The sequence below is a fragment of the Poecilia formosa genome, unplaced genomic scaffold, assembly GCF_000485575.1.
Source record: "Poecilia formosa unplaced genomic scaffold, Poecilia_formosa-5.1.2 Scaffold502, whole genome shotgun sequence".
In the NCBI taxonomy this organism is placed as follows: Eukaryota; Metazoa; Chordata; class Actinopteri; order Cyprinodontiformes; family Poeciliidae; genus Poecilia; species Poecilia formosa.
The window spans coordinates 320,587-332,896 of record NW_006800441.1 but is presented as its reverse complement, the minus strand read 5'-3'; the positions used below and the strand labels follow the sequence as shown (position 1 = coordinate 332,896).

Below are 12,310 nucleotides of genomic sequence, written 5' to 3'. Positions count from 1 at the left end.
CAAGTTATCTTTTGTTTTATTCCAATGTACAAAGGGTTTGTTGATGGTAGTTATAAGTAGTCCAGTGTGTTTCACTTCATTTGAGGTAAAACTTAATATCAATAACTCTGTTAGCATAGCATTTGACACTGTAATAACACTTAATGACATCTTTATAATTGTTGCTACTTGTTCCACTTTACTTGATGCAAAAGAAATTGTTATTGACTCTGTCATTAAATCATTTGACTGTGTAATAAAGCTTAACAAAATCTACTTGTTTCGCTTTATTTCAGGTAGTGGGAATATTAATCGCTGTTTTGTTAAAGCTTTTGATAGTGTAATAATTAAATCATTATGACTACTATTATGACATATTTATGACATGATTCTTGGTTAATGTCAAGTTGTCATAACAAAGACATTTTGAATAATGTCAGCATTGCATTAAAGGTCTCATGATTTACTGAATGACACTTTATGACAACAGTCATAAATAGTCATGAAGGCTTATTCATGTTCATGACAGGTGTTATGTCATGTTTATGACAGTGTCATGACAGTCTTATTCACACCCCTTCAAATAAAGTGTTACCACATTTTTCCTGTTATTAATCCTGCTGTAGAGAAAAAAATCTCCATTTATTTATTGTGAACATAGAGAAACAGTGTTTTTCTGACTGTTCGTCTATCATCTCTTTGTGCTTTTGAGATCATCTTCAACAGTTGTAGGGAAGTTTTCAACATATATTTATTTGTGGTTTTAAATTTACAGGCAGCGAAAGAGTAAATGTCAATTGATAAATTTTTATTTAGGCCAGGCTAAAACAGCTGTGTACATAAGCAGAAAGAGGAAGGTGGAGGAAGAGTTGAATATTGATGTGGTTTCTTTATTTGTTAACATGGTTATTAGGCTATTGCTTGAATTTAATTTTTATAGATCAGTCTCAGACTTAGATACTTAGAGAAGTAATTTGTAGTGTGGTAGAAGGAGAACAAATTTTTGGATGGATTTATTCTATGGTACAAATATGCTTCTTTGATTTTTGTTTTATTGGCTGTGATACTTATTTATTGAAAAATAAATGAATTATTAAAAATCAAAAACTCTGTCTCTCTCTCCTCTCTCTCTTATGATCCAGAGCGTCGGGTTTGAAGCCAACTCTGAGGAACGTTTTTATCTTCCTTACTGCTGACTGGCTGGGATTTAAATTAAATGCACACAACTATACAGAGGTATTAGGTTTTAAATGCAGCAGAATTTCCTTTTTAAAATGTTAAGTTTTTGCTTTCATCTGGGTCTATTTAGATTTTTTTTTTCAGAGTTGTTAGGCTGAAAAAGCTCACTGGTTTTGAATCGGGAAGTTTTTATGTGGTTCTTATCACTAGATGGCACTGTAGTGTTTCTCTGACCTCTAACTGGACGTTACAGAGAAAAGGGGTCTTGACCTTCAATGAAAACCCCATCGGGTTCGGATCCCCGTCCCCTCCCACCTGGAACATAGGGGGTTGGACGGATTGAGAGCTTTCATTTTTATCAAGATAGTCAGCATAGGTATGTCATGTTTTCCTTCACATATAAAACAAATACACATGCTGTTTAAAGCAACATTCGGTTCCACTGTTGGTTGTTGCTGTTGGCGTGCGCACTGAAATCTGCTCCACGTTAGGAGCTCCTCCTCATCTTTCCATCTCCACGGCGTTCCGCTGACTCTGCGCCGCCGCGGTCTCTCTCCGGTTGGACTTCCAACCTTGAGAGACGTCTGAAGCAGCATTAGAATGTCTGATGTACTCCTTTTTTTGTTTTTGATTTGGAATCCTTTTTTTTGTCAGAGGCCTGCAGCGGTGTCGGTTGCCAGGTTTCATGTGGAAGCGCTTAAGGTTTTGAGCGTTAACACCTTGGTGAGCCGCTCATACTGTCGAACAAAGGCGGCTTTGTGGAGACTCTCCTCCCAAATGTTTTCTTAACATGTTCCAAGCAGTTTGAACAGGCAACTAAAGTAAACAAGATGTTGCCATGATAAAAACACTTGTAAAAACAAGAGCTGAGTGCACTTAGTTTTTTTTGTTGTTTTTTTTCCAGGCAGAGCTCTGCCGGGCACACCAACTTTAATTCTCCCTTAGTTCTATAAACAAAGGGTGAGGCAATGTCAGAATACAATAAATACTGATAGATTTAAACCGACACTCCCTGATTTTAAGTGTGCCTGTCTTTGTGGGAAAAACATGAGCACATGCTTTAATAACTATGTATTGCAGGATGTTTATTAAATGAAAGTAAGAACACATAGACAGATTTTCTTTTCCCTGAGACAGGAACTGAGGCGACTGTACGTTCTGATGTGATAAGGAGGTTCAAAGAGGATTTATGAAAACGATTAAAAGAAGATTCAAGATGTTGAGGAAGTTCACACGTTTTTTCGCCACTTGAAATAACTTTCACTATGAGCTGACAGTTTGTTTTTGGATAACAGAATCATGTCATGTTTTGCTTAAGGCGCAACTAATATGAGGCGACAGCAAACCATTGATCTGCTGCCACTGGTGCAGATGTTTTCACCTTCTCCTGTAACCATGGCATTGTTGTGTACTGGGTTACCAGGTTGATCAGTAAACCAGGAACTAGGCAGGCATGTTAGGCTGAACAGAGTCACATCACTGATACAGTACAGATTGCAAAGATGCTAACAGACTGGACTATAGCTCTGTGTGTACAAGTTTAGTGTATTTTTCAGGGGGATTATATTCGATACAACAACACAAAGTGCTGTAGAATTGCTTAAAGAAAGGATTAGTTAGAGAGGCAGACCTGTCATGTTAACACATTTGCAGGACAATAAATTGTCCAGCAAATGTAATATACGATAGTATGCAATAAACAATACTGTTTTTGGTTTAAGACCATTTTCAAGTAGTACAATGGAAATGGCGTAATAATGCTTGTTGATCTTCTCTCGAAGAAGGATCAACATTTCTAACAAACTAACTCTGGCACTAGAACACATTTTAAATATCCAAAATAAATAAAACAAAAACACCAAAAACAATAAATAAAATAGAAACTCTGTAAATAAAATTGTCTTTCAAAAAAGGGGCTAGATGAGACCTATACACTGGACTGAATCAATGACTTTCTCTCTTTAGTAGACAGAGAGACAGACACGAGAAAAACAATCAGTCATAAATTAAATTGTTTTAATTTATGTAGGCGTGTTGAGAGTGCAGTGAGAATGATATATCTTTGTGCACAAGGAATTATGTGTGGTATGTGCGTTTACATCTCACATGCTGCCTAGCATGTGTCTGTGTCTTGATAAAAGTTTATGTATGCGTTCCCGGTTAGGCAGTGCGTTAGTGAGTCGGGTTCAGCCTGTGGAGGAGCTTTGCGTTCGCCTCATAGTCCTGCAGCACACTGGTTTTATTCTTTTATCATTATTTTTGTAATTTTTGCAGCAACACGATGCATCAAAAGGCATCATATCAAATGCTTTATTTACTTACAGTCAGGCAGAGTTGCAGCACGTGGAGATCCCCCCCCAAAAAAAGCTCGAGCAACCTAAACAGTCTCTGTGGCCCTTATTAAAAACTCACTAGACACAAAGAGAGCTACTGAAGCCACATAAATTAAATCTCTCCATTTGTCCCTCTGTATCCGGCAGAGGTGTACAGTACAGTGGATTTAGCTCATCATGCAGGGCACGTCCAAGGTTGTATGGGGCCTTGAGCAGGATTTGACGTATGGGCCCCTTTTGCTGCTAAGAGCATCAGCACCACCAACAGCATTTCACCATGGATTTAGTGAAATCTGAGACATGGGGGTGTTGTTTAACTGACAAATCTTAAAAACAATCAGTAATAACTGTAATTTGCTGAGATGTATTTGTGAGCAAGCAGAGCTCAAACTCAAAAGTTAAACTGACAGCATCAAATAGTTGCTATGGTAACAAAACAATCCAACTATGAAGATTGTTCCTTGAACTTTTACAAAGCAAACTTGCCAGCTCCTCAAAATCTTAAATTTAAATGTTAAACCACTTAAAATCTTTTAATTTATCTATGCTGGAACAGCACAGATAACATCACTGATATTCTCATTAAACAAATATTACATTTCCATATCTGTGGTCTGTGTTTAAATTGTATTTTTTTTGGTTTGTTGTTTTCAAGACTTTATAGTTGTGGGTTTAAGTATTGTCTGCAATATCTTCCAGTAACATAATTATCCAGTAATACTTTTACATTTCCTGTCAACTTAACATCTTTTAATACAAAAATACTGTGGCCCACTTGTGGACCGCCTCAGTGCCAGGACCTGCTAAGCCCAAAGCAAACTCTGGTTTGGTATTGATTTTATGGTTAAAAAAAACAATAAAATCAAAACAGAAAAAAAAAAACTTAAGGCTCAGATGGAAGGCAGGAGATTCATGAGCCAAACAAAGGGCAAACTAAAATAAAAATTTGGAAAGCACTCCCTCTGACCGGTGACAAGGGCAAACAGGCAGGGCTCCCTGAGCGCGAGCTGCCACAGATAAACATCCCACCGTTGTTTGTTTGGGAAAAATGGCCCCTGGTCACCATGGGAACTGCACTTATCACAGGAATTAGAGGCCCATGCAGTTCCCAGAAGGAGTCCCCACCGCATTGCCCTTTTCAAGAGCAGGCTAACCCAGACTGAGGAATAACAACCGGCTGCACCTGCAGTGCATCTGAGTAGCCAGGGGTCACAAAACATGTAATCGACCCCCCCGCTCCCAAAAAAAAGACAAACAAACTGAGACAGAAAACATGCCTCTGACTGCGGTGCTTTACTTACTTGAGGAATGACTGGAAATCATCAAAAACAGCCTCGCACCCAGGCCACTTGCAGACGCCATGGCCGTAGAGAGGGTGACTGTGGGGGGATGGCTCCTCCAGCACTGACCTGCAAGACAGAAACTTCTGATTGAAAAAAAGGAAAACAATCTCAATTTCTTTTCACTCAGAGGTCGAGGAAAAAAAAGACAAAATGTCAAAGATGACAGTTCCTGTTGTTAATCCAAATCTTCTCTGTGTGTAATCTGTCTTGTTATCACAGAAAAAAATTGACTTCTAGTTGATCTGTGAACTTTGGCCTTTGCCAGAATCGGCTTACCTGTGCGATCATTACTGTTCCCTGCTTTAAAACAGGGTGACACTCACTGTGTGAACCTGACGGATCAATACATAATTATTTAGAATCACTGAACCACATTGCAATTCACTTTAATAGGGACGGTCTCTTCCCTACCTACTGTGTCACATTCAAGAGCCCCCCCGCCTGGGGAAGGCTTGTGACACAATCCGGACCCTTCCACAAGGCAGGGAAGATGTAAACATCCCCACCTGGCACCAATTTATCTCCCGACCCAATTCATGTCACCTGGGGGGGCTGACAAGAACGGGTCTACTGGGATAGATCGGTACTATCAGTCTAAATAGTGGGAATGTCGCTGAAAAACAAACATTACAACATCTTCCATATGGCGCAGAAGTGCGGAACCATAGCTAACCACGATCAGAACTGAGAAGAGGCAGCGGTGTCTGCTAGAAAGGCGGGACAAGCAGCCATATGGACACAAGACACACAACTTTCAGATACAAGAGCCTGGGGGACTGGCCTACATTGCTGCCACCTGTGCTTCTGGCGAGTGAGCCAGAAGCACACTGCTACTGCTTCTCCTCCAGTGTGAGCCCGAGCTTTAAGACAGAAGGACAAGATAAGGAGATTCATGGCACAACAAACTGTTGTGTTCCCCACATGAGAATAACCCTACCTCATTGATATGCATGTATTCAATAAGAAATAATGCCCAATTTGTGCTGAACCACTTCGCTGGATTAGCTTTTGGAACATGATTCATGTGGTATGGTTTAAAAAAAAAACAAGATGTAAAAACAAATCAGCAAATAAAAATGGAAATGACAAGACTGTGCTTATTTGGCATGATTAAACAAGCATTTAAATTGAAGCATCATTTGGATCAGTGTTCACAAAGCTGCACGTCAAGGAGGACATTTTAGAGGTCAGCTCAGGTTTCCTTGTGTTACAATTACTTACTTAAGAGTTCACATTGTTCATTACATGTGATAATTGTGTAGCAATTAGGAAGCAGTCGAGCATTCATAAACCTGGTTAGTGAATTTTTTTCAGCCTCTTTCAAAAATCTGATTTTTTAAATTCAATTATGAATTATGCATTCACATTAAGACCTCTGTCTTGATACAGCTGATAAATAGATGGCAGACAACCAATTATAATGAGTTTTTAACCAGGAAATGTGCGGCCTGGTGCAGGTGACGCTGCTTTTTAATTTAAAAAGATTTATTACTTTTCCATCTTTGAGAGGGAGGCTTGTTGGTTAATTCTGTATTAACAAAATATTAAAATGCACCGTGTGCAAAGAATCAGAGAGCACAAAGTGCTGTGATTGGCTGGTGGCAGAAGAGACGTTTTGAAAAGTGGGTGCCTAGATAGTGGCAAAATAACGGAATTTACGTCAAATGTGCTACATTCTGCTTTTTCTGGACATTATATTGTGATGTCTTTTGCTAAACTTCACTATTTTACTTTTTGAAATATTTGTGCTTTTGTGCAAATTTCAGCCCCATTGAAATACATTGAAATTCTACAAAATTCTGTTAAAATCTTCTGCTTTTTCACAGCTTACTACTTCTGCCTACTTTAACCTAGAAACTCCATTCAACTTTTAAACAAGTCACAAGTCTTTAAACTATATTTAAATGTCTTTTTTTTTTCTTGAGATTTCTCTTATGGTTTTTCCACACTTGCGATTTATAAGTTTTATACAAATTGTTGATTGTTTCCAGGTTTACAATGTAATCCTACGGTGGAATTCTCTACATACCCGAGTGGAGGCTCGCTTGACGAGCTCCATCGCTCTGCCGTAGATACAGCTGTGAATCTCGCGGGCAGGTTGGAGGAGACGCTTTAAGGACATGACTCTGGATCACATTAAGGCCCGACTGATGAACACACACATCTGCTGACCTGAAAACAGGTTTTGTTCTTTTGGTTTCAATGTAGAGTATTTAATTATGCTGTATAATAATTGTAAAAACTAAAGGTAACTACTTCACGGATTTCACTTATCACTTATCGCGGGTTATTTTCGGAACGCAATCCCCGCAAAAAACGAGGGATCACTGTATTACTATCTTTGCTAACGGTCTCACTGTTTTCTGTCAAACTCTTCTTGAGTACAGACATGTCACACCTTCTCCTATTCCTTCGATGTATTTCTCTGTTGTGCTCTGTTTCTATCTGTGTGTCAGTATTCTGCTTGTCTACTTTTCTGATATGCCTTCTGCTTTTACTGGTTTTACTGTCTACAAAGGCCTTCTGCAAACTTTAATCAATTTAAACAATTCATATATCAAAATGTTCTACTTCTTTTCCTACTTTGTGCTATTTCTTTTGCTGTTTTACTTTTCAACTTTTTCAACTATTTCAGGTTTTATACTAACTTCTGCTTCTGCTAATTTCTGTTATTTCTTTTGCTATGTTTTACTTTTCAGTTTTTTCAAATATTTCAGGTTCTTTTGGTTTGTTCTGCTTTTTCTGGCATTTTCTGCAGCAATCATTCTGCAAATATGCATTCTCACAGCTGTTTCGCTAGGAGCAGCAATTTTTCTAGTTAACCGTTGTTTTTTCAGGGTTTTGTAGTTGACCTGTTATAGCAACATCACAGATCAAATACAGCAGGTTGATATTACCAGCGCTCAAATCCACGTACCAATTCAAAATTTAATCCTTAGAGACCAATTAACATTATGAATCTTTAGTGAAGAACATTCATCTTGAAGTCAAGTTTTTTTTCAAAGTTTTGTTGGCTCTATTGGCCTATATTTGAAAGTAGTTTGACAGGAAACAGGGTAATCAAAGAGGGGGAAGACATGCGGCAAATGTCGCTAGGCCGGGAATTGAACCTGTGACCACCGCCACGAGGACTAAGGCCTCAATACGTGGGTTGTGCTTTGCCTCTGCACCACCACAGGACCAACTCAAGTCAAGTTTTGATACTACAATGTTTCACAAATCAGAAAACAAAACACTGATTCCATAGTTTGGTACAAGGATGTTTTACTGTTTTCTTGTTACAATTCAATGTTTTTAATACTTAAGTTTTCTCAAATATCTAAATGTGCAGTTTGTGAGCTTTGCCTTCAGTCTGTATGGAAAGATGAAGCAAAATGTCTCAAGCCTTTCTGAAGAGGTTTCAAACAGAAACAGAAGGCTTGACAAACAGTGGCAGTTTGTTTCTGCTTCAAACTGCCACTGACATCTAAGAACTATTCCAGGAACTATGGTTTTGATGGTACGAGGTCAGATTAAATCAGGGTTTTCAACTAAAATGGATCACTTTTGAAATGTGAAATACTGAGAATTATTTTTATGTTCTTAGCAGGAAACTCAAAAACCAAACTAATGTTAAAGTTAATCTGAAAGGTGGCAAATAAAAATTTAGTGATGTTATTTAAATTTTAATTAATTTACTTTTTTTATATTTTAGAAACAGGTAAACAAAAAGAAGATATATTGAGTTCATAAGAAAGTTTAAACAAAGTTTTAGAGAAAACTTATTTGGTTTTCCAAAACAGAGTAAAGGTTTTACAGAGCCCAGGTGTGATTAGTCTAAGTACAGCGGACTCCCCTGTAGTAGCGAAAAGGAACACCTATTAACTATTAAAATAGGTAGTTATAAGGATTTTTAAAAGTGCTGTCAAGTATTTGACTACTTCAGCTATTTACTGGAGGCGGCAGTCCCTAACCTCTGAGAATACTGGAAGTCCACAGTAAATTTGGTTTTGAGCTAAAGAGTGTTAAAAAATAGCACTCTTTTGTACCAAAAAAATGCTGCCACACAAACAATTCAAAAGAAGCGAAGGTTTTTCCAAAAGGCTTTCCTAACTACACAACAGGGCAACTCAAGGACGTTCCTCTCTTACTTCAAAATAAGACTCTCAAACTTAGAAATTAGATTAAAGAAAACTATCAAATTTCAATGTTTACTTTTTTACACCTTTGCTTAAAACAATGATGAAGGGAAGGTTAAAGGAAGAGTTACCACATGGGACAGAGTGTCAGACTGACTAGATGACCCTCCATGAGACAGACTTTGTTTTGACGAGAAACATTTCAGCATTTAAATATTGCAGGAACTCATTACACCCTCGTTTCAGGTAATTGTTTCTCCCCAAATTCTGTTCTTTTTTTCTTTTTTCCTCCAAATGTTGAAATTCAATCAATTTCCACACCATAAAACATTTAATAGTAATCCTCTATGTTTTTTATTTTAAAGCATCTTTGTTGAAAAATACTCTAATGACGACAGCAGTGAGGTGAAAACTTCCATTGCCTTCAGCTTTAGAAGACCAGGGTGTCCACCCACATAGATTCTGACAAGGTGCAAAAGCTTCCAGGGGGAAAGAAGAGAATGTAAGACAATTCCAACAGCTGGAGGCCAGTTGTTTTCAAGCCCACTTACTTTGAATGGACAATTTGGGCCATAAATAAGTCAAGATCTATGGCCTCCCATTCTGACGGACTCAGTCCGTCAGGAAGAAGGGAAGATTGAAGTCAGATAGAGCGCCCTGTCGATACATCCGGTTCAGGTTTATATTCTTCCCCCTCCGGTTCACTCCCTCTTTAATGTTCCAGATCTTTCCTGGATTCTTCCCTCCTTCTGGTACCACTGCAAGCTTTACCCTAAATGATTTAATTAGCTTTTTTTTTTCTTGTGTAAGACAAATGAAAGGCATGAGCGAGAGAGATGGGAAGCGCTGCCAAATCTGATTATTTATCTCCTTAACAGACTGCTGTGTTACAGTCCCTGAGCTGTTGTTACTGATGGTGGTTGGGAAGTAAAGTGGGCCAAGTGCTTTGAGAAGATACCCCTCCCTTTTTACCTCCCTCTTTGCAAGGCTGATGCAGCTCTGGATTGGGAATTGGTGTCAGATACAGATCAGGCATTTGATTTAAATAAGCAAACCAGCGAATAAAGATGACCCCGATCACTGGGGTATATTGCCATCTATGCATCATGCATTCATTGACAGGGAAACAACATCGCCTGACAGATAAAGTGACTCGGGCTCTGGGTCGTATCGGGGACGTTATTTAGACAAACACACCTCCCCGCCTCCCGCCTCTCCCAGCATGTTCCTAGCAACAACTAAAAGCAGGAGGAACACGTGCCTTGTCTTCAGTGTGTGTCAAGTCGAGCTGTGATTGAATTTCTCTATCTTCCTTAAGACGGAAGTGCAAAGCCCCGTGAGTGATTCCTGTGGATGCACTTAAAGGTTTTAGTTGCAGGCGTCGTTGTGCCTGGGCAGATTTTTATATGACACATGAAACTAAGTACATGGTACTTAGGGCCTGCTGTAAACTAATCTGAAGTCAGTCAGGGAAGGAAAAACCGGGGGCCCCTGTCTTGCAGAGAAGCTTGTTTCTGTTGCATGACACAGGGACTCACGCAAAGCCGCATAAATTAAAAGTTCATTAAGTTCAGTGCTGGGAGGATGAGTGGATGTTCTCTATTTACGCCCAGGATCGGCCCAGCCCCATTATCTTCAACCTGATTATTCAAATCCCAGGATTATAACATAGACGTTCTTCTCAGAGCCTTGCTTAGAATAATCATACTTAATAATATTTCATTCTTCCTCCCATGGAGTTTGATTAGAACTGAGCACGCATCATCAAAAGAGAGCCAGGACGCTTTTTGATACTTGCGTGATTTATGCGTTGCCAAAATTAAAACGAGAAAGGATTATTGGTTGTGCATGGATCTAAATTAGCATCATGCGGCACTTAATGGGGCAATGTTTTGTATCTCAGTTTATTCCGGCACAGCTTTCCTGGTAATTTGCACGTTTTGAAAGTCCACATGGATAATTCGCTTCCTTGAACTGATGGGTGTGGGGAGAATCACCTGCTCATTTTTTTTGACAGATCTAAAGATGCTACGAAAATATTCAGTCCAAGACTGCCTTCTTCACTTAAGCTCGTGTTAAACTGCCACTGACATCTTCTTTAATCTCTGACAGTCGGCGTGAGGCAGCGGTGCTGCCGGCTCTTGCATTATGTCTTTTCTTATGTTTCATGGAGCCTTCAACCTCGGGTTGCTTCCTGCCTTTTGCTGCCATCAAGGCTCACCTTGCTTTAGCGACAACGTGTGATGGACTTGGTGAGTCAATATCGTCCTCAAGCGATTTGTCAAAACACAGACATTCAGTTTGACAATGAAGGGCCAGAACCCTGTGGGTTTATTGATGCAACAACGAATGCTTAGATCTGACTTTACTCCAGTTTATACCTCAAAGAGCAGCAAATAACAGAAACCTACCAGAGCTGTTGTAATACTACTACACATAGCATTTACAAGATTGGAGAATCACAGAGATGATTCCTGTTTGAATTACGAGGTTTTGCTTAGGGATGCACTGATTGCAGCTGGTCACTGATATCTAAAACACCTGACATGCCGATTCAGATTTTGGCCAATACAGTTTTTGTATCGGTCAGTTTTTTTTTGTCTGAATTGTTGCTTAAGGCCTTTTTGCACTGCAGGGTCCGGCCTGGCCCAGCCCAGCTCAGTTCAACCCGGTCCCATTGGTGCTATGGCCCTGGTCGTTTTGGACAGAGCAGGATACGTCACATAAATCGACCCATTGCTAAAGCTACCGAGGTGATCTCCCCAACGACCACAGAACAGTTCTCTTCTTGGGTCTCTCGTCCCGCTTTTTCTGTATGCGCCCATGAGCGTGAAAGCTGAAAGAAACATTTATCTCAGGTTTACATTTAATGAAAAAAATAAATAAATAAAAAATCTCATCTGAATGTTGTCTCTGAGCTGGACTCGCCGGCCAGCTGAACTACCGCTGCGGCAGGCGGGATTTCCCGGCTGGAGATCCCCTCGTTTACAGCCTAAATGACTTCTGATCGGTTCATTGGAGAAATGTTATTTAAATTTCCAGCTGTGCAGTGCAAAAGGGGCTTTAGTGACAAAATGACTAAGTTGGGAACAACTTAGCTACTTTAGTTAACTGCTTGTAGGCTCCTATAAGCCTACAATGCAGCTTTTTAACCGCCTACACGCTGCATTTCCATTGACCACATGATTGGGCAATTTAACATTTCAATAATATGTTTGCTTTGTGGAAACACACTAATCTGGAAAAAAAAAAAAACATTGTGCAATTTTTGATAAAATATCTTGTTTTTTTTGGCCTTATCAAAATTTGTTTTATGTCACAAAACTGCAATGGAAATACTTTTGTCACATAACACAAG

General features: G+C 39.3%; 1 protein-coding gene across 1 annotated transcript in view; it reads right to left on the bottom strand.

Annotated features, from left to right (window-relative positions):
- LOC103156807 (forkhead box protein P1-B-like) overlaps positions 1-12,310 on the bottom strand; it is a gene marked incomplete at its 3' end in the record, with an annotated part of 180,190 nt that overhangs the window by 12,385 nt on the left and 155,495 nt on the right. The window contains exon 9 of the mRNA XM_016664651.1: positions 4,793-4,900. Coding sequence (XP_016520137.1) covers positions 4,793-4,900 — 108 coding nt within the window. The remainder of the gene's footprint in view (positions 1-4,792; positions 4,901-12,310) is intronic.